The 23460-nt window shown below is 41.8% G+C and overlaps 2 protein-coding genes across 2 annotated transcripts in view; one reads left to right on the forward strand and one right to left on the reverse strand.

The window, feature by feature from the left end:
• LOC139751786 (uncharacterized) overlaps positions 1-15236 on the reverse strand; it is a 242557-nt gene extending 227321 nt beyond the window's left edge. The window contains exon 1 of the mRNA XM_071667323.1: positions 15057-15236. The gene's annotated coding sequence lies outside the window, so the exon portion shown is untranslated. The remainder of the gene's footprint in view (positions 1-15056) is intronic.
• A 5015-nt stretch (positions 15237-20251) lies between these two features.
• Positions 20252-23460, forward strand: part of LOC139751778 (receptor-type tyrosine-protein phosphatase F-like) — an 83130-nt gene continuing 79921 nt past the window's right edge. The window contains exons 1-2 of the mRNA XM_071667316.1: positions 20252-20406; positions 20620-20750. Of these exons, the coding sequence (XP_071523417.1) occupies positions 20252-20406; positions 20620-20750 (286 nt within the window). The remainder of the gene's footprint in view (positions 20407-20619; positions 20751-23460) is intronic.

Below are 23460 nucleotides of genomic sequence, written 5' to 3' on the forward strand. Positions count from 1 at the left end.
CCAAATCATTTTCCCTAACCCTCTCACTTTGCACACCACCTCGACCAAAACACCCTATATCTGCCACTCTGTCATCAGACACATTCAACAAACCTTCAAAATACTCATTCCATCTCCTTCTCACATCACCACTACTTGTTATCACCTCCCCATTTACGCCCTTCACTGAAGTTCCCATTTGCTCCCTTGTCTTACGCACCCTATTTACCTCCTTCCAGAACATCTTTTTATTCTCCCTAAAATTTACTGATAGTCTCTCACCCCAACTCTCATTTGCCCTTTTTTTCACCTCTTGCACCTTTCTCTTGACCTCCTGTCTCTTTCTTTTATACTTCTCCCACTCAATTGCATTTTTTCCCTGCAAAAATCGTCCAAATGCCTCTCTCTTCTCTTTCACTAATACTCTTACTTCTTCATCCCACCACTCACTACCCTTTCTAAACAGCCCACCTCCCACTCTTCTCATGCCACAAGCATCTTTTGCGCAATCCATCACTGATTCCCTAAATACATCCCATTCCTCCCCCACTCCCCTTACTTCCATTGTTCTCACCTTTTTCCATTCTGTACACAGTCTCTCCTGGTACTTCCCCACACAGGTCTCCTTCCCAAGCTCACTTACTCTCACCACCTTCTTCACCCCAACATTCACTCCTCTTTTCTGAAAACCCATACTAATCTTCACCTTAGCCTCCACAAGATAATGATCAGACATCCCTCCAGTTGCACCTCTCAGCACATTAACATCCAAAAGTCTCTCTTTCGCACGCCTGTCAATTAACACGTAATCCAATAACGCTCTCTGGCCATCTCTCCTGCTTACATAAGTATACTTATGTATATCTCGCTTTTTAAACCAGGTATTCCCAATCATCAGTCCTTTTTCAGCACATAAATCTACAAGCTCTTCACCATTTCCATTTACAACACTGAACACCCCATGCATACCAATTATTCCCTCAACTGCCACATTACTCACCTTTGCATTCAAATCACCCATCACTATAACCCGGTCTCGTGCATCAAAACCGCTAACACACTCATTCAGCTGCTCCCAAAACACTTGCCTCTCATGATCTTTCTTCTCATGCCCAGGTGCATATGCACCAATAATCACCCACCTCTCTCCATCAACTTTCAATTTTACCCATATTAATCGAGAATTTACTTTCTTACATTCTATCACATACTCCCACAACTCCTGTTTCAGGAGTATTGCTACTCCTTCCCTTGCTCTTGTCCTCTCACTAACCCCTGACTTCACTCCCCAGACATTTCCAAACCACTCTTCCCCTTTACCCTTGAGCTTCGTTTCACTCAGAGCCAAAACATCCAGGTTCCTTTCCTCAAACATACTACCTATCTCTCCTTTTTTCACATCTTGGTTACATCCACACACATTTAGGCACCCCACTCTGAGCCTTCGAGGAGGATGATCACTCCCCGCGTGACTCCTTCTTCTGTTTCCCATTTTAGAAAGTTAATATATATATATATATATATATATATATATATATATATATATATATATATATATATACTGTTGGGGTGAAGAGTGGTGAGAGTTAGTTAGGTTGGGAAGGAGATTTGTGTGAGGAAGTACGAGGAGACACTGAGTACAGAATGGAAAAAGGTGAGAACGAAGGAGGTAAGGGGAGTGGGGGAGGAATGGGATGTATTTAGGGAAGCAGCAATGGCTTGCGCATAAGATGCTTGTGGCATGAGAAGCATGTGAGGTGGGTTGATGAGAAAGGGTAGTGAGTGGTGGGATGAAGAAGTAAGATTATTAGCGAAAGAGAAGAGAGAGGCATTTGGACGATTTTTGCAGGGAAATAATGCAAATGAGTGGGAGATGTATAAAAGAAAGAGACAGGAGGTCAAGAGAAAGGTGCAAGAGGTGAAAAAGAGGGCAAATGAGAGTTTGGGTGAGAGAGTATCATCAAATCTTAGGGAGAATAAAAAGATGTTTTGGAAGGATGTAAATAAAGTGCGTAAGACAAGGGAGCAAATGGGAACTTCAGTGAAGGGCGCAAATGGGGAGGTGATAACAAGTAGCGGTGAGGTGAGAAGGAGATGGAGTGAGTATTTTGAAGGTTTATTGAATGTGTTTGATGATAGAGTGGCAGATATAGGGTGTTTTGGTCGAGGTGGTGTGCAAAGTGAGAGGGTTAGGGAAAATGATTTGGTAAACAGAGAAGAGGTAGTAAAAGCTTTGCGGAAGATGAAAGCCAGCAAGGCAGTGGGTTTGGATGGTACTGCAGTGGAATTTACTAAAAAAGGGGGTGAGTGTATTGTTGACTGGTTGATAAGGTTATTTAATGTATGTATGACTAATGGTGAGGTGCCTGAGGATTGGTGGAATGCTTACATAGTGCCAATGTACAAAGGCAAAAGGGATAAGAGTGAGTGCTCAAATTACAGAGGTATAAGTTTGTTGAGTATTCGTGGTAAATTATTTAGGAGGGCATTGACTGCGTGGGTGAAGGCATGTACAGAGCATCAGATTGGGGAAGAGCAGTGTGGTTTCAGAAGTGGTAGACGCTGTGAGGATCAGGTGTTTGCTTTGAAGAATTTATGTGAGAAATACTTAGAAAAGCAAATGGATTTGTATGTAGCATTTATGGATCTAAAGAAAGCATATGATAGAGTTGATAGAGATGCTCTGTGGAAGGTAATAAGAATATATGGTGTGGTAGGCAAGTTGTTAGAAGCAGTGAAAAGTTTTTATCGAGGATGTAAGGCATGTGTACGTGTAGGAAGAGAGCAAAGTGATTGGTTCTCAGTGAATGTAGGTTTGCGGCAGGGGTGTGTGATGTCTCCATGGTTGTTTAATTTGTTTATGCATGGGGTTGTTAGGGAGGTGAATGCAAGAGTTCTGGAAAGAGGGACAAGTATGCAGTCTGTTGGGGATGAGAGAGCTTGGGAAGTGAGTCAGTTGTTGTTCGCTGATGATACAGCACTGGTGGCTGATTCATGTGAGAAACTGCAGAAGCTAGATGACTGAGTTTGGTAAAGTGTCTGAAAGAAGGGTTGAGGGTCAAGTCAGTTGGGAGGTAAGTTTGAATGGAGGAAAACTGGAGGAAGTAAAGTGTTTTAGATATCTGGGAGTGGATCTGGCAACGGATGGAACCATGGAAGCGGAAGTGTATCATAGGATGGGGGAGGGGGCGAAAATTCTGGGAGCCTTGAAGAATGTTTGGAAGTCGAGAACATTATCTCAGAAAGCAAAAATGGGTATGTTTGAACGAATAGTGGTTCCAACAATGTTATATGGCTGCGAGGCATGGGCTATGGATAGAGTTGTGCGAAGAAGGGTGGATGTGCTGGAAATGAGATGTTTGAGGACAATATGTGGTGTGAGGTGGTTTGATCGAGTAAGTATTGTAAGGGTGAGAGAGATGTGTGGAAATAAAAAGAGTGTGGTTAAGGGAGCAGAAGAGGGTGTTTTGAAATGGTTTGGTCACATGGAGAGAATGAGTGAGGAAAGATTGACCAAGATAATATATGTGTCAGAGGTGGAGGGAACGAGGAGAAGTGGGAGACCAAATTGCAGGTGGAAAGATGGAGTGAAAAAGATTTTGAGTGATCGGGGCCTGAACATGCAGGAGGGTGAAAGGCGTGCAAGGAATGGAGTGAATTGGAACGATGTGGTATACCAGGGTCAATGTGCTGTCACTGGATTGAACCAGGGCATGTGAAGCGTCTAGGGTAAACCATGGAAAGTTCTGCGGGGCCTGGATGTGGAAAGGGAGCTGTGGTTTCGGTGCATTATTACATGACAGCTAGAGACAGAGTGTGCACGAATGGGGCCTTTGTTGTTTTTTCCTAGCGCTACTTCACACACATGAGGGGGGAGGGGGTTGTTAATCCATGTGTGACGGGGTGGCGATGGGAATAAATAAAGGCAGACAGTATGAATTATGTACATGCGTATATATGTATATGTCTGTGTGTGTATACATATGTGTACATTGAGATGTATAAGTATGTACATTTGCATGTGTGGACATGTATGTCTATACATGTGTATGTGGGTAGGTTGGGTCATTATTTCGTCTCTTTCGTTGCGCTACCTCGCTAACGCAGGAGACAGCAACAAAGCAAAATAAAATAAATAAATAGTAATAATAATAATAATAATAATAATTGTTATAACAATTATTGCTTTGAAGAATGTATGAGAAATAATTAGAAAAGCTAATGGATTTGTATGTAGCATTAATGGATCTGGAGAAGGCATATGACAGAGTTGATAGAGATGCTCTTTGGGAGGTATTAAGAATATATGGTGTGTGGGGCAAGTTGTTAGAAGCAGTGAAAAGTTTTTATCGAGGATGTAAGGCTTGTGTACGTGTAGGAAGAGAGGAAAGTGATTGGTTCTCAGTGAATGTAGGTTTGCGGCAGGGGTGTGTGATGTCTCCATGGTTGTTTAATTTGTTTATGGATGCGGTTGTTAAGGAGGTGAATGCAAGACTTTTGGAAAGACGGGCAAGTATGCAGTCTGTTGTGCATGAGAGAGCTTGGGAAGTGAGTCAGTTGTTGTTCGTTGATTGTACGGTACAGCACTGGTGGCTGATTCGTGTGAGAAATTGCAGAAGCTGGTGACTGAGTTTGGTAAAGTGTATGAAAGAAGAAAACTGAGAGTAAATGTGAATAAGAGGAAGGTACAGTACGGTTGAGGGTCAAGTCAACTGGGAGGTAAGTTTGAGTGGAGAAAAACTGGAGGAAGTGAGGTGTTTTAGATCTCTGGGAGTGGATTTGGCAGCGGATGGAATCATGGAAGCGGAAGTGAATCATAGGGTGGAGGAGGGGGCGTTGAATAAGGTGTGGAAGTCGAAAACATTATCTCTGAAAGCAAAAATGGGTATGTTTGAAGGAATAGTGGTTCCAATAATGTTATGTGGTTGCAAGGCGTGGGCTATAGATAAAAGTTGTGCGGAGGAGGGTTGATGCACTGGAAATGAGATGTTTGAGGACAATATGTGGTGTGAGGTGGTTTGATCAAGTAAGTAATTATAGGGTAAGAGAGATGTGTGGTAATAGAAAGAGTGTGGTTGAGAGAGCAGAAGAGGGTGTTTTGAAATGATTTGGTCACATGGAGAGAATGAGTGAGGAAATTTGACAAAGAGGATATATATAGTGATCGGGGCCTGAACATGCAGGAGGGTAAAAGGCTTGCAAGCAATAGAGTGAATTTGAACGATGAGTATACCGGGGTCGATGTGCTGTCAATGGATTGAACCAGGGCATGTGAAACGTCTGGGGTAAACCATGGAAAGTTCTGTGGGGTCTGGATGTGGAAAGGGAGCTCTGGTTTCAGTGCATTATACATGACAGCTAGAGACTGAGTGTGAAGGAATGGGGCCTTTGTTTTCTTTTCCTAGCGCTACCTCACGCACATGCGAGATGAGGGGGTTGTTATTTCATGTGTGGCAGGGTGGCGATGGGAATGAATAAAGGCAGACAGTATGAAGAATGTACATGTGTATGTATGTATATGTCTGTGTGTGTATATATATGTATACGTTGAGATGTATAGGTATGTATATTTGCATGTGTGGACGTGTATGTATCTACATGTGGATGTGGGTAGGTTGGGCCATTCTTTCGTCTGTTTCCTTGTGCTACCTACCTAATGCGGGAGACAGCGACAAAGCAAAATAAACAAATAACAATAATAATTAAAATAATTATAATAATAATAATAATATATATCACCCCTGGTGATAGGGGGTGAAGAATACTTCCCACGTATTCCCTGCGTGTTGTAGAAGGCAAATAAAAGGGACGGGAGCAGGGGGCTGGTAACCCTCCCCTTCTCGTATTCTAACTTTCTAAAAGGGAAAACAGAAGGAGCCATGTGGGGAGTGCTCACCCTCCTCGAAGGCTCAGGTTGGGGTGTCTAAATGTACAAAGATGAGAAAATGGAGAGATTGGTAGTATGTTTGAGGAAAGGAATCTAGATGTTTTGGCTCTGAGTGAAACAAAGCTCAAGGGTAAAGGGGAAGAGCGTTTTGGGATGTCTTGGGAGTAAAGTCAGGGGTTGGTGACAGGACAAGAGCAAAGGAAAGAGTAGCACTACTCCTGAGGCAGGAGTTGTGGGAGTATGTGATAAAGTGTAAGAAAGTAAACTCTAGATTGATATGGGCAAACCTGAAAGTGGATGGAGAGAGATGGGTGATTATTGGTGCCTTTGCACCTGGTCATAAGAAGAAAGATCGAGAGAAGCAAGTGTTTTGGGAGCAGCTGTGTGTTAGCAGCTTTGATGCATGAAATCTGGGTTATAGTGATGGGTGATTTGAATGAAAAGGTGAGTAATGGGGCAGTTGAGGGTATAATTGGTATAAATGGGTGGTTTAGTGTTGTAAATGGAAATGGTGAAGAGCTTGTAGATTTGTGTGCTGAAAAAAGGACTGATGATTGGGATATAAGTATACATATGTAAGTATACATATGTAAGTGGGAGATATGGCCGGAGAGTGTTATTGGATTCCATATTAATTGATAGGCGCGTGAAAGAGAGACTTTTGAATGTTAATGTGCTGAGAGGTGCAACTGGAGGGATGTCTGATCATTATCTTGTGGAGGCAAAGAAGTTTGTAAAGGTTTTCAGAAAAGAGGAGAGAATGTTGGGGTGAAGAAAGTGGTGAGAGTAAGTGAGCTTGGAAAGGAGACTTGTGTGAGGAAGTACTAGGTGAGACTAAGTGCAGAATGGAAAAAGGTGAGAACAAATGATGTAAGGGGAGTGGGAGAGGAATAGGATGTATTTAGGGAAATAGTGATGGTTTGCGCAAAAGATGCTTGTGGCATGAGAAAGGTAGGAGGTAGGCAGATTAGAAAGGGTATTGTGTGGTAGAATGAAGTAAGATTGTTAGTAAAAGAGAAGAGAGAGGCGTTTGGACGATTTCTGCAGGGAAGTAATGCAAATAACTGGGAGATGTATAAAAGAAAGAGGCAGGAGGTCAAGAAAAAGGTGCAAGAGGTAAAAAAGAGGGCAAATGAGAGTTTGGGTGAGAGAGTATCATTAAATTTTGGAATGAGGTATATAAAGTGCATAAGACATGAGAACAAATGGGAATATTGGCGAATTGGGCTAATGAGGAGGTAATAACAAGTAGTGGTGAAGTGAGAAGGTGATGGAGTGTATATTTTTTAAGGTTTGTTGAATGTGTTTCATGACAGAGTGGCAAATACATGGTATTTTGGATGATGTGTTGTGTGAAGTGAGAGGGTAAGGGAGAATGGTTTGGTGAACAGAGAAGAGGTAGTGAAAGCACTGCAAAAGATGAAAGCTGGCAAGGCGGTGGGTTTGGATGGTATCGCAGTGGAATTCTTAAAAAAGGGGTGACTGTGTTGTTGCTTGGTTGGTAAGGATATTCAATGTATGTATGGTTCATGGTGAAGTGCCTGAGGATTGGTGGAATGCATACATAGTGCCACTGTAAAAAGGCAAAGGGGCTAAAGGTCAGTGTTCAAACTACAGAGGTATAAGCTTGTTGAGTATTCCTGGGAAATTATATGGGAGGGTATTGATTGAGAGGGTCAAGGCAGGTACAGAGCATCAGACTGGGGAAGAACAGTGTGGTTTCAGAAATGGTAGAGGATGTGTGGATCAGGTGTTTGCTTTGAAGAATGTATATGAGAAATACTAGAGAAACAGATGAATTTGTATGTAGCATTTATGGATCTGGAGAAGGCATATGATAGAGTTGATTGAGATGCTTTGTGGATGGTATTAAGAGTAAATGGTGTGGGGGGAAAGTTGCTAGAAGCAGTGAAAAGATTTTATCAAGGATGTAAGGCATGTGTACGAGTAGGAAGGGAGGAAAGTGACTAGCTCCCAGTGAATGTCTGTTTGCGGTAGGGGTGAGTGATGTCTCCATCGTTGTTAAATTTGTTTATAGATGAGGTGGTTAGGGGGGTGAATGCAAGAGTTTTGAAGAGAGGGGCAAGTATGCAGTCTGTTGTGGATGAGAGAGCTTGGGAAGTGAGTCAGTTGTTGTTCGCTGATGATACAGCAATGGTGACTGATTCCGGTGAGAAACTGCAGAAGCTGGTGACTGAGTTTGGTAAAGTGTGTGAAAGAGGAAAGCTGAGAGTAAATGTGCACAAAAGCAAGGTTATTAGGTTCAGTAGGGTTGAGGGACAAGTTAATTGGAAGGTAAATTTGAATGGAGAAAAATTGCAGGAAGAAGTGTTTTAGATACCTGGGAGTGGATTTAGCAGCGGATGGTATCATGGAAGCAGAAGTGAGTCACAGGGTGGGGGAGGGGGCGAAGGTTCTGGGAGAGTTGGAGAATGTGTGGAAGGCGAGAACATTATCTCGGAGAACAAAAATGGGCATGTTTGAAGGAATAGGGGTTCCAACAATGTTATTCGGTTGCGAGGCATGGGCTATAGATAAGGTTGTGCAGAGGAGGGTGGATGTGTTGGAAATTAAATGTTTGAGGGCATTAAGTGGTGTGAGGTGGTTTGATCGAGTAAATAATGAAAGGGTAAGACAGGTGTGTGGTAATAAAAAGAGTGTGGTTGAGAGAGCAGATGAGGGTGTATTGAAATGGTTTGGTCACATGGAGAGAATGAGTGAGGAAAGATTGACCAAGAGGATATATGTCTCAGAGGTGGAGGGAACGAGGAGAAGTGGGAGACCAAATTGGAGGTGGAAGAATGGAGTGAAAAAGATTTTGAGCGATCGGGGCCTGAACATACAGGAGGGTGAAAAGCGGGCAAGGAATAGAGTGAATTGGAACGATGTGGCATTCTGGGGTCGACGCATTGTCAATGGGTTGAACCAGGGCATGTGAAGTGTCTGGGGTAAACCATGGAAAGTTTTGTGGTGCCTGAATGTGGAAAGGTAGCAACAGTTTTGGTGCATTACACATGACAGGTAGAGACTGAGTGTGAACAAATGTGGCCTTTGTTGTGTTTTCCTAGGGCTACCTCGTGCACGTGCGTGGGGAGGAGGGTGATGTTTCATGTGTGGTGGGGTGGCGACGGAATGAATGAAGGCAGCAAATACGAATATGTACATGTGCATATCTGTATATGTCTTTATACATTGAAATGTATAGGTATGTATATGCACATGTGTGGGCATTTATGTATATGCATGTGTAAGTGGGTGGGTTGGGCCATTCCCTCGTCTGTTTCTTTGCGCTACCTCACTAATTTGGGAGACAGCAACTAATTATAATAAAATAAATACACAAAATAATATCATACACATACATAGACATATACATACATACACATGTACATATTCATACAAACTTGCCTTCATCCATTCCTGGAATTACCCCACCCCACAGGAAACAGCAATGCTACCTCCTGCTTCAGCGAGGTAGCACCAAGAAAACAGAAGAAAAAGGCCATATTCATTTATGCTCAGTCTCTAGCTGTCATGTGTAATGCACCGAAACCATAGCTCCCTATCCACATCCAGGTCCCATAGACCTTTCCATGGTTTACCCGACGCTTCACATGCCCTGGTTCAGTCCATTGACAGTACGTTGACAACAGTATACCACATTATTCCAATGCACTCTATTCCTTGCAAACCTCTAACCCTCCAGTATGTTCAAGCACCGATTGCTCAAAATCTTTTTCACTCCATCCTTTCACCTCCAATTTGGTCTCCTGCTTCTCCTTGTTCCCTCCACCTCTAACACATCTTTCCTCACGCATTCTCTCCATATGTCCAAACCATTTCAACACACTCTCTTCTGCTCTCTCAACCACACTATTTTTGATTTCGTCAGATCTCTCTTACCCTTCATTACTTACTCGATCAAACCAATAGTGTTTTTTGCATCACTATATTTATCAAAGTTCCTGCTTTCTGACTATATAATATAATACAAGGCAAGATTATGAGAGGAGTATGTTCACTGTTAGAAAAATAACAAGCAGTGAAGCAAAGAGGGTAAGGAAGGTGATTTGCAATATGTGGAGTGGACTCAATGGCACAAGAGTACATTGGGTTAGGAACTGAAGAAAGATCACCAATACAGAAGGAAGAAAGAGAGCATAGAGGATAAGAAGGAAAAGTAACTCCACTAATGACTAACATTATAGAACAACCAGAAGGAATCTATGTGCTAAATAAGAAGGATACGCAGAAAAGACAAAAGAGGGAAGTCTAAAATGAAAACACTTATGCCATATCTTATCAAATGCTTTGCAGATGAATAAGATCTATGAAAAAAATTCAGCAAAAGCCTTTAGGGAGGAAGATCACAAATGAGTCACATAGGAATAACACCCATAGACCTTGCACTGTCAGTCATACTGATGATCTGGAAGAAGGGAATGAGTTTCAAAATATCTAAAAATGTGAGTTAATCCATTCTTTGTGGACAATAAGTATATGTTCGATATTTCATTTTCTGTTCTGTGGTTGGTGTGTATAAAACTAAGTTTCTTGAATCACCCACTCCTGCCTCAAGGTGTAAAATACTGCCATTAATAATTGTGTTGGCATACCATGCACTGTTATCAGGTGCTAGTCTATTTCCTTTTTTACAGACACTGGTCAGTCTATGCAAAAATGTCAAGGATGTCTGTAGGAGATCTGTGTCCTTTCATTACTAAGCCTCTTAGTAATAATCTTTATGTAAAAAAAACATCCAAAAATACCATACATCTCCCTACATATGCCTGACTACTGGCATATCTCATATGCCAGGCAGCAGAACAGCATAACTTAAAGGGTGTGAAGTACAAGCATACAATTTTCTATCATGCTGAGTTGTATATCAATTCTATTAAAAAATGATGTTCTAGTTTATCCTAATAACATACTCACGGAGATTTTTGTTTAAAATAATCGGTTCAAGTGGGAATCAGAGTTTTACTATCATCAACAAAATGCATCTGTCAAAGGGAGCCTTCTGCTTTACTGTCTAATATCCATTTACACATATTCAAAATTTATACCACTATTACTGTCCTCCTACAGAAAAGTTCATCACAGACAATCAGATCATTGTATCTGACTTCCCCATTTTCACTTATTTATATATTTATATATATTTATTATACTCTGTTGCTGTCTCCCACGTTAGCAAGGTAGCGCAAGGAAACAGACGAAAGAATGGTCCAACCCACCCACATACACGTGCATAAACATACACGTCCACACACATACATATACATACCTATACATTTCAATGTATACACATATATACATACACAGACATATACATATATACACATGTGCATAATTCACACTTGCTGCCTTTATCCATTCCCATCGCCACCCCACCACATGAAATGACAACCCCCCTCCCCCCCGCATGTGTGTGAGGTAGCGCTAGGAAAAGACAACAGAGGCCACATTCGTTCACACTCAATCTCTAGCTGTCATGTATAATGCACCGAAACCACAGCTCCCTTTCCACATCCAGGCCCCACAAAACTTTCCATGGTTTACTCCAGATGCTTCACATGCCCTGGTTCAATCCACTGACAGCACGTTGACCCCAGTATACCACATCGTTCCAATTCACTCTATTTCTTGCATGCCTTTCACCTGCCTGCATGTTCAGGCCCCAATCGCTCAAAATCTTTTTCATTCCATCCTTCCACCTCCAATTTGGTCTCCCACTTCTCCTCATTCCCTCCACCTCTGACACATATATCTTCTTTGTCAATCTTCCCTCACTCATTCTCTCCATGTGACCAAACCATTTCAAAACACCCTCTTCTGCTCTCTCAACCACACTCTTTTTATTACCACACGTCTCTCTTACCCTTTCATTACTTACTCGATCAAACCACCTCATACCACACATTGTCCTCAAACATCTCATTTCCAACACATCCACCCTCCTCTGCACAACCCCATTTTATAGCCCATGCCTCGCAACCATGCAACATTGTTGGAACCACTATTCCTTCAAACATACCCAATTTTGCTTTCCGAGATAATGTTCTCGCCTTCCACACATTTTTCAACGCTCCCAGAACTTTTGCCCCGTGCCCCACCCTGTGACTCACTTCTGCTTCCATGGTTCCATCTGCTGCCAAATCCACTCCCAGATATCTAAAACACTTCACTTCCTCCAGTTTTTCTCCATTCAAACTTACCTCCCAATTGACTTGTCCCTCAACCCTACTATACCTAATAACCTTGCTCTTATTCACATTTACTCTCAGCTTTCTTCTTTCACACACTTTACCAAACTCTGTCACCAGCTTCTGCAGTTTCTCACCTGAATCAGCCACCAGTGCTGTATCATCAGGGAACAACAACTGACACTTCTCAAACCCTCTCATCGACAACAGACTCTCTCAAAACTCTTGGATTCACCTCCTTAACAACCCCATCCATAAAGAAATCAAACAACCATGGAGACATCACACACCCCTGCCGAAAACCAACATTCACTGAGAACCAATCACTTTCCTCTCTTCCTACTCATACACATGCCTTACATCCTCAATAAAAACTTTTCACTGCTTCCAGCAACTTGCCTCCCACACCATATATTCTTAATACCTTCCACAGAGCATCTCTATCAACTCCATCATATACCTTCTTTAGATCCATAACTGCTACATACAAATCCATTTGTTTTTCTAAGTATTTCTCACATGCATTCTTCAAAGCAAACACCTGATCCACTTCTTAAACCACAATGCTCTTCCCCAATCTGATGCTCTGTACATGCTTTCACCCTCTCAGTCAATACCCTCCCATATAATTTCCCAGGAATACTCAACAAACTTATAACTCTGTAATTTGTGCACTCACCTTTATCCCCTTTGCCTTTGTACAATGGCACTATGCATGCATTCCGCCAATCCTCAGGCACCTCACCATGAGTCATACAAACATAAAATATCCTTACCAACCAGTCAACAACACAGTCACCCCCTATTTTAATAAATTCACAGCAATACCATCCAAACACGCTGCCTCGCCAGCTTTCATCTTTTGCAAAACTTTTACTACCTCTTCTCTGTTTACCAAATCATTCAACCTATCCCTCTCACTTTGCACACCACCTTGACCAAAACATCCTATATCTGCCACTCTTATCATCTAACACATTCAGCAAACCTTCAAAATACTCACTCCATCTCCTCACATTACCACTACTTGTTATTATCTCGCCACTAGCCCCCTTCACCGATGTTCCCATTTGTTCCCATTTTTACTTATTCTACTTATAATTATGCAGGACCAATTCTAGCAAAGAGTCCTGATGTTACCCATGGCCTTTCTAAAGACTCTTTCAGCCCAAGGCAGCACTTATTCTAGCAGCAGGGGAATGTAAACTCCTTTAGAATGATAAGTTCTTTGACAACACTGTACTCCCAATAACACAGCCTAACTAAAGGTCAGTTTTTACTCGTGGTGTAACCTCTTGCAGGCAGAGCCAGGTAACACTGACTTCCCATTTACTCCCATATACAACCGATGCTCTGTTAAGGTTCATTAATGACCAGTTCCAAGAAGAATAAAAAAAAATCCTCCCTGGATCGACATTGTCCAATTCATTTCCCCTAATGTACCAGCAGTAAAATAGAAAAGGCATAGTAAACCTAAGCCCATAGGGTTTGTCTTCACCTCCCCTACCAGTGGCACAGAGTTAGAAAATGATCTTGACTAAGTTGCACGGTGCTGTAGCAACAATTAGGGTCCTGTGTACTGAAAACATAGCCCTGTAGAATTTCCCTGGATAAATACCCTCCTATTTAACTCCCTTACAGAAACTGGGACACAGGATCTCGATCCTTGGGGTCTGTTTTTCTTCTCCTATCGCTAAAAAAGGATTAAGGAATGATCAATACATCAGTAACAACCAAGGTTTCAGGCAATGAAAGCAATCAAATCCTTGCTCAAGTTTCATGAGGAAAGAGTCACTTGAGTTATCTAAGCATCTACCCAGGGGGTGTTTACCTCTAGGTAGACACCTTCCAACTTAGGTTTCCCTAGAGAACCATCTGTACACTAGATAAGGACTTACCTAAAGCTGATGCAGGATTACAAGATGATCTTATCTCGATGACAATCATGTAGTAAACCAGCAACCAGTACTGTTCTATGCACTGGGCATAGTACACTACTTCAGGCATGGGACCTTAGGCTTTAAGGTCTGGCTTTTACCTCCCATATTCATGCCAGGGTTATGAACTGAACTTCACAATGAATGGTACGTAACTCCACCAATAATGGCAAAGTAAACAACTAAATTCAGGGAGAAAGACATTTGGTGGACCATCCCACAAAGAATGAACCTTTCAACTGTTTGCATGTATGACCATCAAAACTTAGTTCCATACACAATACCACCACCACCACAGAAGAGGTATACAACAAATCACATATGCCATGCAGTATTTCACAGTCCTCTGAAAAACAAAGATGAGCTTTGGCCTCTCAACTTTCACAAGAGGATTGTAAAACTTTAATCATTGTATCAGACTTTATTATAACATGAAAAAACCTGTCAGTTAAACTATAACTAAAATCCTCAAAGGCAATGCTTGACTCTTGCTGAACTACAAGACAGTACTTACAACTTCTGTCAAGAAAAATCCAGAAATAAAAGACAGTGATACTATTAAACCTCCTGAAGTCCAAAAATAAAAATAAAGACACTACAAGGCAATATCAAATAACCATCAGCAGGTTCACCTAATCCCAGCTATCAAGTGTAAATGTATGTTCACGAGCAGTAGCAACCACCTCCATGCCACGATATGACATGATAAGCTGTTGTTGAGTGAATGAGAATCTTCTGACTTCATATGCTTTATGACTTTAAAAGGGTGTAAATTCTTGAGAACACATCTTATTTCAAGGTAAAATGGAGTTTTAATTTCCTGCCAAGAAAGCACTCTCTGTAGGTAAGAAAAAGCATTTGCAGGATAGGACAAGAAGGTTGCTGCTGAAGAACCTAAATATAAAATCCAACTATAATTGAACAGATATTTACATGGTATACAAATAAACTCTAAACAATACAATTCTTCTAACCACCTTAGCAAAGCAGAAATTCCTAACGTTTGCACACAAAAATCATTAAAGACAAGCATTTTATACTTACATGTCTCAGCGGGAAGGTCTCTAAGGAGGTCCTTTTGGGATCATGATAAACAAAAGCACCCTGGACAGAATGATATGGCCCAGAATAAACAATGCCTGAGTCTGTACTCTCCCCATACTGACTCTTTGGCACTGCTGGCAACTGGAAGGTAGCATATGGGCATATGTCCTCAATATAATCTGTTGAGTGCAAGAAAGGGTGCGAGTTAGTGGTCTGCTAATGAGAACTATTTTTTCTTTTTTTTTGTTTTGTCGCTGTCTCCCGCGTTAGCGAGGTAGCGTAAGGAAACAGACGAAAGAATGGCCCAACCCACCCACATACACATGTATATACATACACGTCCACACACGCAAATATACATACCTATACATCTCGACGTATACATATATATATACAAACACAGACATATACATATATACACATGTACATAATTCATAGTCTGCCTTTATACATTCCCATCACCACCTCGCCACACATGAAATAACAGCCCCCTCCTCCCTCATGTGTGCGAGGTAGCGCTAGGAAAAGACAACAAAGGCCACATTCGTTCACAATCAGTCTCTAGCTGTCATGTAATAATGCACCGGAACCACAGATCCCTTTCCACATCCAGGCTCCACAGAACTTTCCATGGTTTACCCCAGACGCTTCACATGCCCTGGGTCAATCCATTGACAGCACGTCGACCCCGGTATACTATGTCGTTCCAATTCACTCTATTCCTTGCACGCCTTTCACCCTCCTGCATGTTCAGGCCCCGATCACTCAAAATCATTTTCACTCCATCTTTCCACCTCCAATTCGGTCTCCCACTTCTCCTCGTTCCCTCCACCTCTGACACATATATCCTCTTGGTCAATCTTTCCTCACTCATTTTCTCCATGTGACCAAACCATTTCAAAACATCCTCTTCTGCTCTCTCAACCACACTCTTTTTATTACCACACATCTCTCTTACCCTATCATTACTTGATCAAACCACCTCATTCCACATATTATCCTCAAACATCTCATTTCCAGCACATCCACCCTCCTCCGCACAACTCTATCCATAGCCCACGCCTCACAACCATATAACATTGTTGGAACCACGATTCCTTCAAACATACACATTTTTGCTTTCCGAGACAATGTTCTCGACTTCCACACATTCTTCAACACTCCCAGAATTTTCACCTCCTCCCCCACCCTATGATTCTCTTCCATTTCCATGGTACCATACACTGCCAAATCCACTCCCAGATACCTAAAACACTTCACTTCCTCCAGTTTTTCTCCATTCAAACTTACCTCCCAATTGACTTGACCCTCAACCCTACTGTAACTAATAATCTCTCAGCTTTCTTCTTTCACAGACTTTACCAAACTCAGTCACCAGCTTCTGCAGTTTCTCACATGAATCAGCCACCAGCGCTGTATCATCAGCGAACAACAACTGGCTCACTTCCCAAGCTCTTTCATCCACAACAGACTGCATACTTGCCCCTCTTTCAAAAACTCTTGCATTCACCTCCCTAACAACCCCATCCATAAACAAATTAAACAACCATGGAGACATCACACACCCCTGCCGCAAACCTACATTCACTGAGAACCAATCACTTTCCTCTCTTCCTACACGTACACATGCCTTACATCCTCAATAAAAACTTTCCACTGCTTCTAACAACTTGCCTTCCACACCATATATTCTTAATACCTTCCACAGAGCATCTCTATCAACTCTATCATATGCCTTCTCCAGATTCGTAAATGCTACATACAAATCCATTTGCTTTTCTAAGTATTTCTCACATACATTCTTCAAAGAAAACACCTGATCCACACATCCTCTACCACTTCTGAAACCATACTGCTCTTCCCCAATCTAATGCTCTGTACATGGTTTCACCCTCTCAGTCAATACCCTCCCATATAATTTCCCAGGAATACTAAACAAACTCATACCTCTATAATTTGAGCACTCTCTTTTATCCCCTTTGCCTTTGTACAAAGGCACTATGCAAGCATTCCGCCAATCTTCATGCACCTCACCATTAGTCATACATACATTGAATAACCTTACCAACCAGTCAACAATACAGTCACCCCCTTTTTTGATAAATTCCACTGCAATACCATCCAAACCCGCTGCCTTGGAAGCTTTCATCTTCCACAAAGCTTTTACTACCCCTTCTCTGTTTACCAAATCATTTTCCCTAACCCTCTCACTTTGCACACCATCTCGACCAAAACACCCTATATCTGCCACTCTATCATCAAACACATTCAACAAACCCTCAAAATACTCACTCCATCTTCTCACATCACCACTACTTGTTATCACCTCCCCATTAGCCCCCTTCACTGAAGTTCCCATTTGTTCTCTTGTCTTATGCACCTTATTTACCTCCTTCCAAAACATCTTTTTACTCTCCCTAAAATTTAATGATACTCTCTCACCCTAACTCTCATTTGCCCTCTTTTTCACCTCTTGCACCTTTCTCTTGACCTCCTGCCTCTTTCTTTTATACATCTCCCACTTATTTGCATTATTTCTCTGCAAAAATCATCCAAATGACTCTCTCTTCTCTTTCACTAATAATCTTACTTCTTCATCCCACCACTCACTACCTTTCTAATCTGCCCACTTCCCACGCTTCTTATGCAACAAGCATCTTTTGCGCAAGCCATCACCGCTTCCCTATATACATCCCATTCCTCCCCCACTCCCCTTACGTCCTTTGTTCTCACCTCTTTCCATTCTGTACTCAGTCTCTCCTGGTACTTCCTCACACAAGTCTCCTTCCCAAGTTAACTCACTCTCACCACTCTTTTCACCCCAACATTCTTCTTCTTTTCTGAAAACCTCTACAAATCTTCACCTTTGCCTCCACAAGATAATGATGAGACATCCCTCCAGTTGCACCTCTCAACACATTAACATCCAAAAGTCTCTCTTTCGCGCACCTATCAATTAACACGTAATCCAATAACGCTCTCTGGCCATCTCTCCTACTTACATACATATACTTATGCATATCTCTCTTTTTAAACCAGGTATTCCCAATCAACAGTCCTTCTTCAGCACATAAATCTACAAGCTCTTCACCATTTCCATTTACAACACTGAACACCCCATGTACACCAATTTTTCCCTCAACTGCCACATTACTCACCTTTGTATTCAAATCACCCATCACTATAACCCAGTCTCGTGCATCAAAACTACTAACACACTCACTCAGCTGCTCCCAAATCACTTGCCTCTCATGATCTTTCTTCTCATGCCAAGGTGCATATGCACCAATAATCACCCATCTCTCTCCATCAACTTTCAGTTTTACCCATATCAACCTAGAGTTTACTTTCTTACACTCTATCACATACTCCCACAACTCCTGTTTCAGGAGTACTGCTACTCCTTCCCTTGCTCTTGTCTTCTCACTAACCCCTGATTTTACTCCCAAGACATTCCCAAACCACTCTTCCTCTTTACCCTTAAGCTTTGTTTCACTCAGAGCCAAAACATCCAGGTTCCTTTCCTCAAACATACTACCTATCTCTCCTTTTTTCTCATCTTGGTTACATCCACACACATTTAGACACCCCAATCTGAGCCTTCGAGGAGGATGAGCACTCCCTGTGTGACTCCCTCTGTTTCCCATTTTCGAAAGTTAAAATACAAGGAGGGGAGGGTTTCCAGACCCCCGCTCCCATCCCCTTTTGTCGCCTTCTACGACATGCGAGGAATGCGTGGGAAGTATTCTTTCTCCCCTATTCTAAGTGTAATAAATCTACAGTTCTACCTGGCAATTAATGATAACTTACAAAACTGCAAAGGCAATCAAAAGTTATTACAGTCAAGAGATAAAGCCAGATGATCTTCAGATCATTATACCTGTAACAGCACTATAAACCAGATGATCTTTAGATCATTATACCTGGAAGCGTTGAAGACTGTGTGGAAGGCAGGAACCTTATCTCGGAGAGCAAAAATGGGTATGTTTGAAGGAATAGTGGTTCCAACAATGTTGTATGGTTGCGAGGCGTGGGCTATGGATAGGGTTGTGCAGAGGAAGGTGGATGTGTTGGAAATGAGATGTTTGAGGACAATATGTGGTGTGAGGTGGTTTGATCGAGTAAGTAATGAAAGGGTAAGAGAGATTTGTGGTAATGAAAAGAGTGTGGTTGAGAGAGCAGAAGAGGGTGTATTGAAATGGTTTGGTCACATGGAGAGAATGAGTAAGGAAAGATTGACAAAGAGGATATATGTGTCAGAGGTGGAGGGAACGAAGAGAAGTGGGAGACCAAATTGGAGGTGGAAGGATGGAGTGAAAAAGATTTTGAGCGATTGGGGCCTCAACATACAGGAGGGTGAAAGACATGCAAGGAATAGAGTGAATTGGAACGATGTGGTATACCGGGGTCGACGTGCTGTCAATGGATTGAACCATGGCATGTGAAGCGTCTGGGGTAAACCATGAAAAGTTTTGTGGGGCCTGGATGTGGAAAGGGAGCTGTGGTTTCAGCGCATTACACATGACAGCTAGAGACTGGGTAAGAATGAATGTGGCCTTTGTTGTCTTTTCCTAGCACTACCTCGTGTGCACGCAGGGGGAAGGGGGTGCCATTTCGTGTGTGGCAGGGTGGCGGCGGGAATGGATGAAGGCAGTATGTATGAATATGCACATGTGTATATATGTATATGTCTGTGTATGTATATGTATATGTTGAAATGTGTAGGTATGTATATGTACGTGTGTAGGTGTTTATGTATATACATGTGTATGAGGGTGGGTTGGGCCATTCTTTTGTATATTTCCTTGCGCTACCTCACTAATGCGGGAGACAGTGACAAAGTACAATAAAGAAAAATAAAAAAACTGTAACAGCACTATAAACCAAGTGATCTTTAGAACATTATACCTGTAACAGCACTGCAAGTCTATTTAATCCTCCCAGCATGACAATCAAAACTCTTTCCATAATGAATGTACACATAATGTAGGGCAAAATATGTAATCATCCCAGCGGGCCGAATGAACTGCATGTGGCATTATGGATCCAGAGAAAGCATATGAGTGTTGGCAGTAAAGCCAAATAAAAAGTGCCATAAATACATGGAGTCAAAAAAAAGTTACACAGAGTTTCTACTGGAAAAGTAAAGCATATGTGTAAGCAGGGGGAAAGAGAACGAGTGGACCTCGGTGAAAATGGGTCTGCATCAAGGATATATGGCATTACCATTTGTTATATCTGTTTATAATGCTAAGGGTCTTAGGAAGGACAGAATTAAAGCAAAGGTTCCTAAACCCAGGGTTGTGACCCAAATTAGGGTCACAAGGATATTCCTGAGGGTCTCAGTAAGGTCTCAGTGAAAAAATTTACTTTTGGCAAAAATTATGAAATATCACAATTACATAAAGAAATTGGGGGAATTACATGGAATTACAAAAGTAAAATGGGTGCCAATAAAGCCTCTCTATATACTTAAAACACATTTGAGCCAGTCATGTCTGATACTCGCACTGGAACACCAAGTCACTGAGTGTTCATATGAAGCCTTACTCTCAACCCTCAGTATTGATGTTGCGCTGTCCAAGGATCAGACAGTACAGAAGAAGGTTGAGATCTTTGATACTAGAAATAAAGCAAGATTTTGCCTGAATCTCATCCGTTTAAGCTGTGAAGATGAAGTACAGATGCAGAATAGTACCTGTTCAGAAAATGTATGATTGTATGTCCAAGAATAGGAAAATGTGGTCATTGGCAAGAATTTGTATAATCTTGAATGGAAAAATTCTGCCATTTCCCCATTAAGGTCATACTGTCATTCAAAACTTCCCTAGAACGTTGCTTGTTTTCCCTATTTCTTTTTTTGTAATTAGTTTCCATTTATGAGTGATGTGCCCGTGAGTGTGAATGTTAAGCAAAACATATAGTGTAGTATACACAGTGTATAATACATCAGCCCTTTGAGGCCACCTGGTCAGGAAAAGATTCTACTTAGGGTCCTAATCAAAAACGTTTGGGAAACACTGGTCTAAAGTATTTTGGGAGTGGGGAGGCATTGGTGGTGAATCAGTTACTGTTTGTAAATGATATGACTGGTTATCGACTCCAGAGACAAACTCTGTAAGCAAGAGACAAGAGTTTGGGAGAGTAGGTAAAAGAAAATATCACAGTAAATGAGAACAAAAGTAAGTTAATGATGTGTTGCTGGGTGATGAGAGAATGGTAGTGTCAGTTCGAATGGGGAGGACTTAGAGGATCTCCTGTGATTAAGATACCTAGGAGTGGACTTTGCAGGGAATCATGGGGTATAGCAGTCCTGGTAGTTGTATGGATATGGGTCTAGGGCCAAGAATGCTCAAGATGGTGGATAAGGTGAAAATGAATTGCCTGAGAGGCAGGGTGATTGTATGAGGAATGATAATGTAAGAGACAGGCCTGGCAGTAAGAGATGTATGACTCACAGAATTGACCAGGGGGTGTTGAAATGGTCTGAATGTATGAAAAGGATGAAAGAAGACTGGCTAATATGATAAGTGTGTCAGAAGTGGAAGAAGCATAGGGAAGAGGGAAACCAGGAAGATGGGAGCGAAGGGGGATTTGGGTTTTGTGGAAATATCGTAATCAATGAGGTAAGAGGTGCTGCTACTGTGTAAAGAAGCTCAAATGGGGTAAAGTATTGTTTCAACACCCCAAAGGGATACTCTAGTTTTACTGGAGTAGCCAAGTCTCAACCCGCCTTCCCATGGTGACCTCCTTAGTACACCCCTTAGAGGTGGAACTGAAGGGGGATGCATAGCCCAGTTACATTAGGGCAATACTTTTAGATTTGGACAAACAAACACCTGAGGTGTACTGTTTCTTTTAGTTTTTGATAATTTTGGAGCCTCTCTGCCTCAGGAAACAGTGCCCTGGATTTGTCCCTGCCAGTGACCTGTCAAGGGTGAGGCACAAAGGCCAAGAAGTGGCATTGGAGTCTACCAGTTATACTAGGGTTTAAGAAACGAGCGATTGAAGGTGTTGGCGCTGAATGTGAATGGGATGACTGGTGAGAGTAAAAGGAGGGAGATTGTGGTGAGGTTTAAAAGTAGTAGCATAGATTTGCTGGGGATTAGGGAAACCTATATCCTTGGGCAGGATGTGTGGGGTGAAAATGGAAATGATGAATGCAAGTTATGGAAGGGCATGGAAGAAGGTGGAGTATGAACAGGAAGAGCAAAAATCATCAGGGAAGAGAAAAAGAAAGATGTGCAATTCTGCTATCAACAAGAGTATGGGAAGGTGTTACAGAGCATGGATGGAAAGACTCAAGAACAGCATGGGTAAAAGGAAAGATTGGGATTGTGAAGTCTGCATGGGTATGTGGAATATGAAGACTGTATAAGGTAAGGATGAAATGAAGCTTTTCTGGAGAAATATGAATGACTGCATAAACAATTCTGAGAATGAGAGAAGCGTGGTCATATTGGATGATATGAACGCGATAGTGTGATGTGATGAAATTGGTGAGATAGTTGGGAAATGGGGAGCTCCTGGAGTAAATGAGAATGGAAGCTATCTTGTGGATATTAGTGCTGAAAGGGGCTTATTCCTTGCAAACATCTTTTTCAGCACAAGATGATCCACAAATACACATGGATGAAGAATGATGGAAGTGATAAACAAAAGCTCTGACTGACAGTGTGGTAGTAGATGAAAGATTGAGAAAGGCAGTGCTGGATGCTAGAATTGCTAGAGGATTCTTAGGAGACTCCGACCATTTTGCAGTTCTTGTGGGGATGAGCATCAGGGAGAGGTAGAGTTATGGTGAAAGGAAGAACGGAGAGGTGAAAGTGTTGGCAAGTAAGAAAATTAATCAAGAAAAATACAGGGAGGAGTATGAAAGGAAGGTAACTGAAAGCTTAGATGGAAGTGCACTGCGTGAATGAAGTGTATAGAATGTTTGGAGAAATACTAGTAAAGGTTGTAGAATCTGTAGTTGAATACAAGGTAGTGAGATACAGGAATAAAAAGGGCAATGCATGGTGGACAAAAGATATCAGAAATGCTGTGGGATAAAAGAAAAAGTCATATGGTAGATTGCTTGACTGGAATGTACCAGTGGAAGTTCAGCAATGGAGGATGAAAGAATACAAAATGTATAAGCAGAATGCTAAAAAGCTGATAGAGGAAAGAAAAGAAAGAGTAGATGAAGATTCTGGAAGGAAGTTAAGTGCAAAGTTTCTAGATAATAAGAAACTATACTGGAAGGAGATGAAATAGGAAAGAAGTGGATGTAAGAGCGGAAATGTTGATGTGAGAAATAAGGAAGGGGAGTTGCTGAATCATAAGGAGGAACTGAAAGAAAGACAGAGAGAGTATTTTGAAAAATTGATGAATGTGGGAGAAGGGAAGGCAGTAGGTGTTACAT

Source organism: Panulirus ornatus, chromosome 12 (genome assembly GCF_036320965.1).
Source record: "Panulirus ornatus isolate Po-2019 chromosome 12, ASM3632096v1, whole genome shotgun sequence".
Taxonomy (NCBI): domain Eukaryota; kingdom Metazoa; phylum Arthropoda; class Malacostraca; order Decapoda; family Palinuridae; genus Panulirus; species Panulirus ornatus.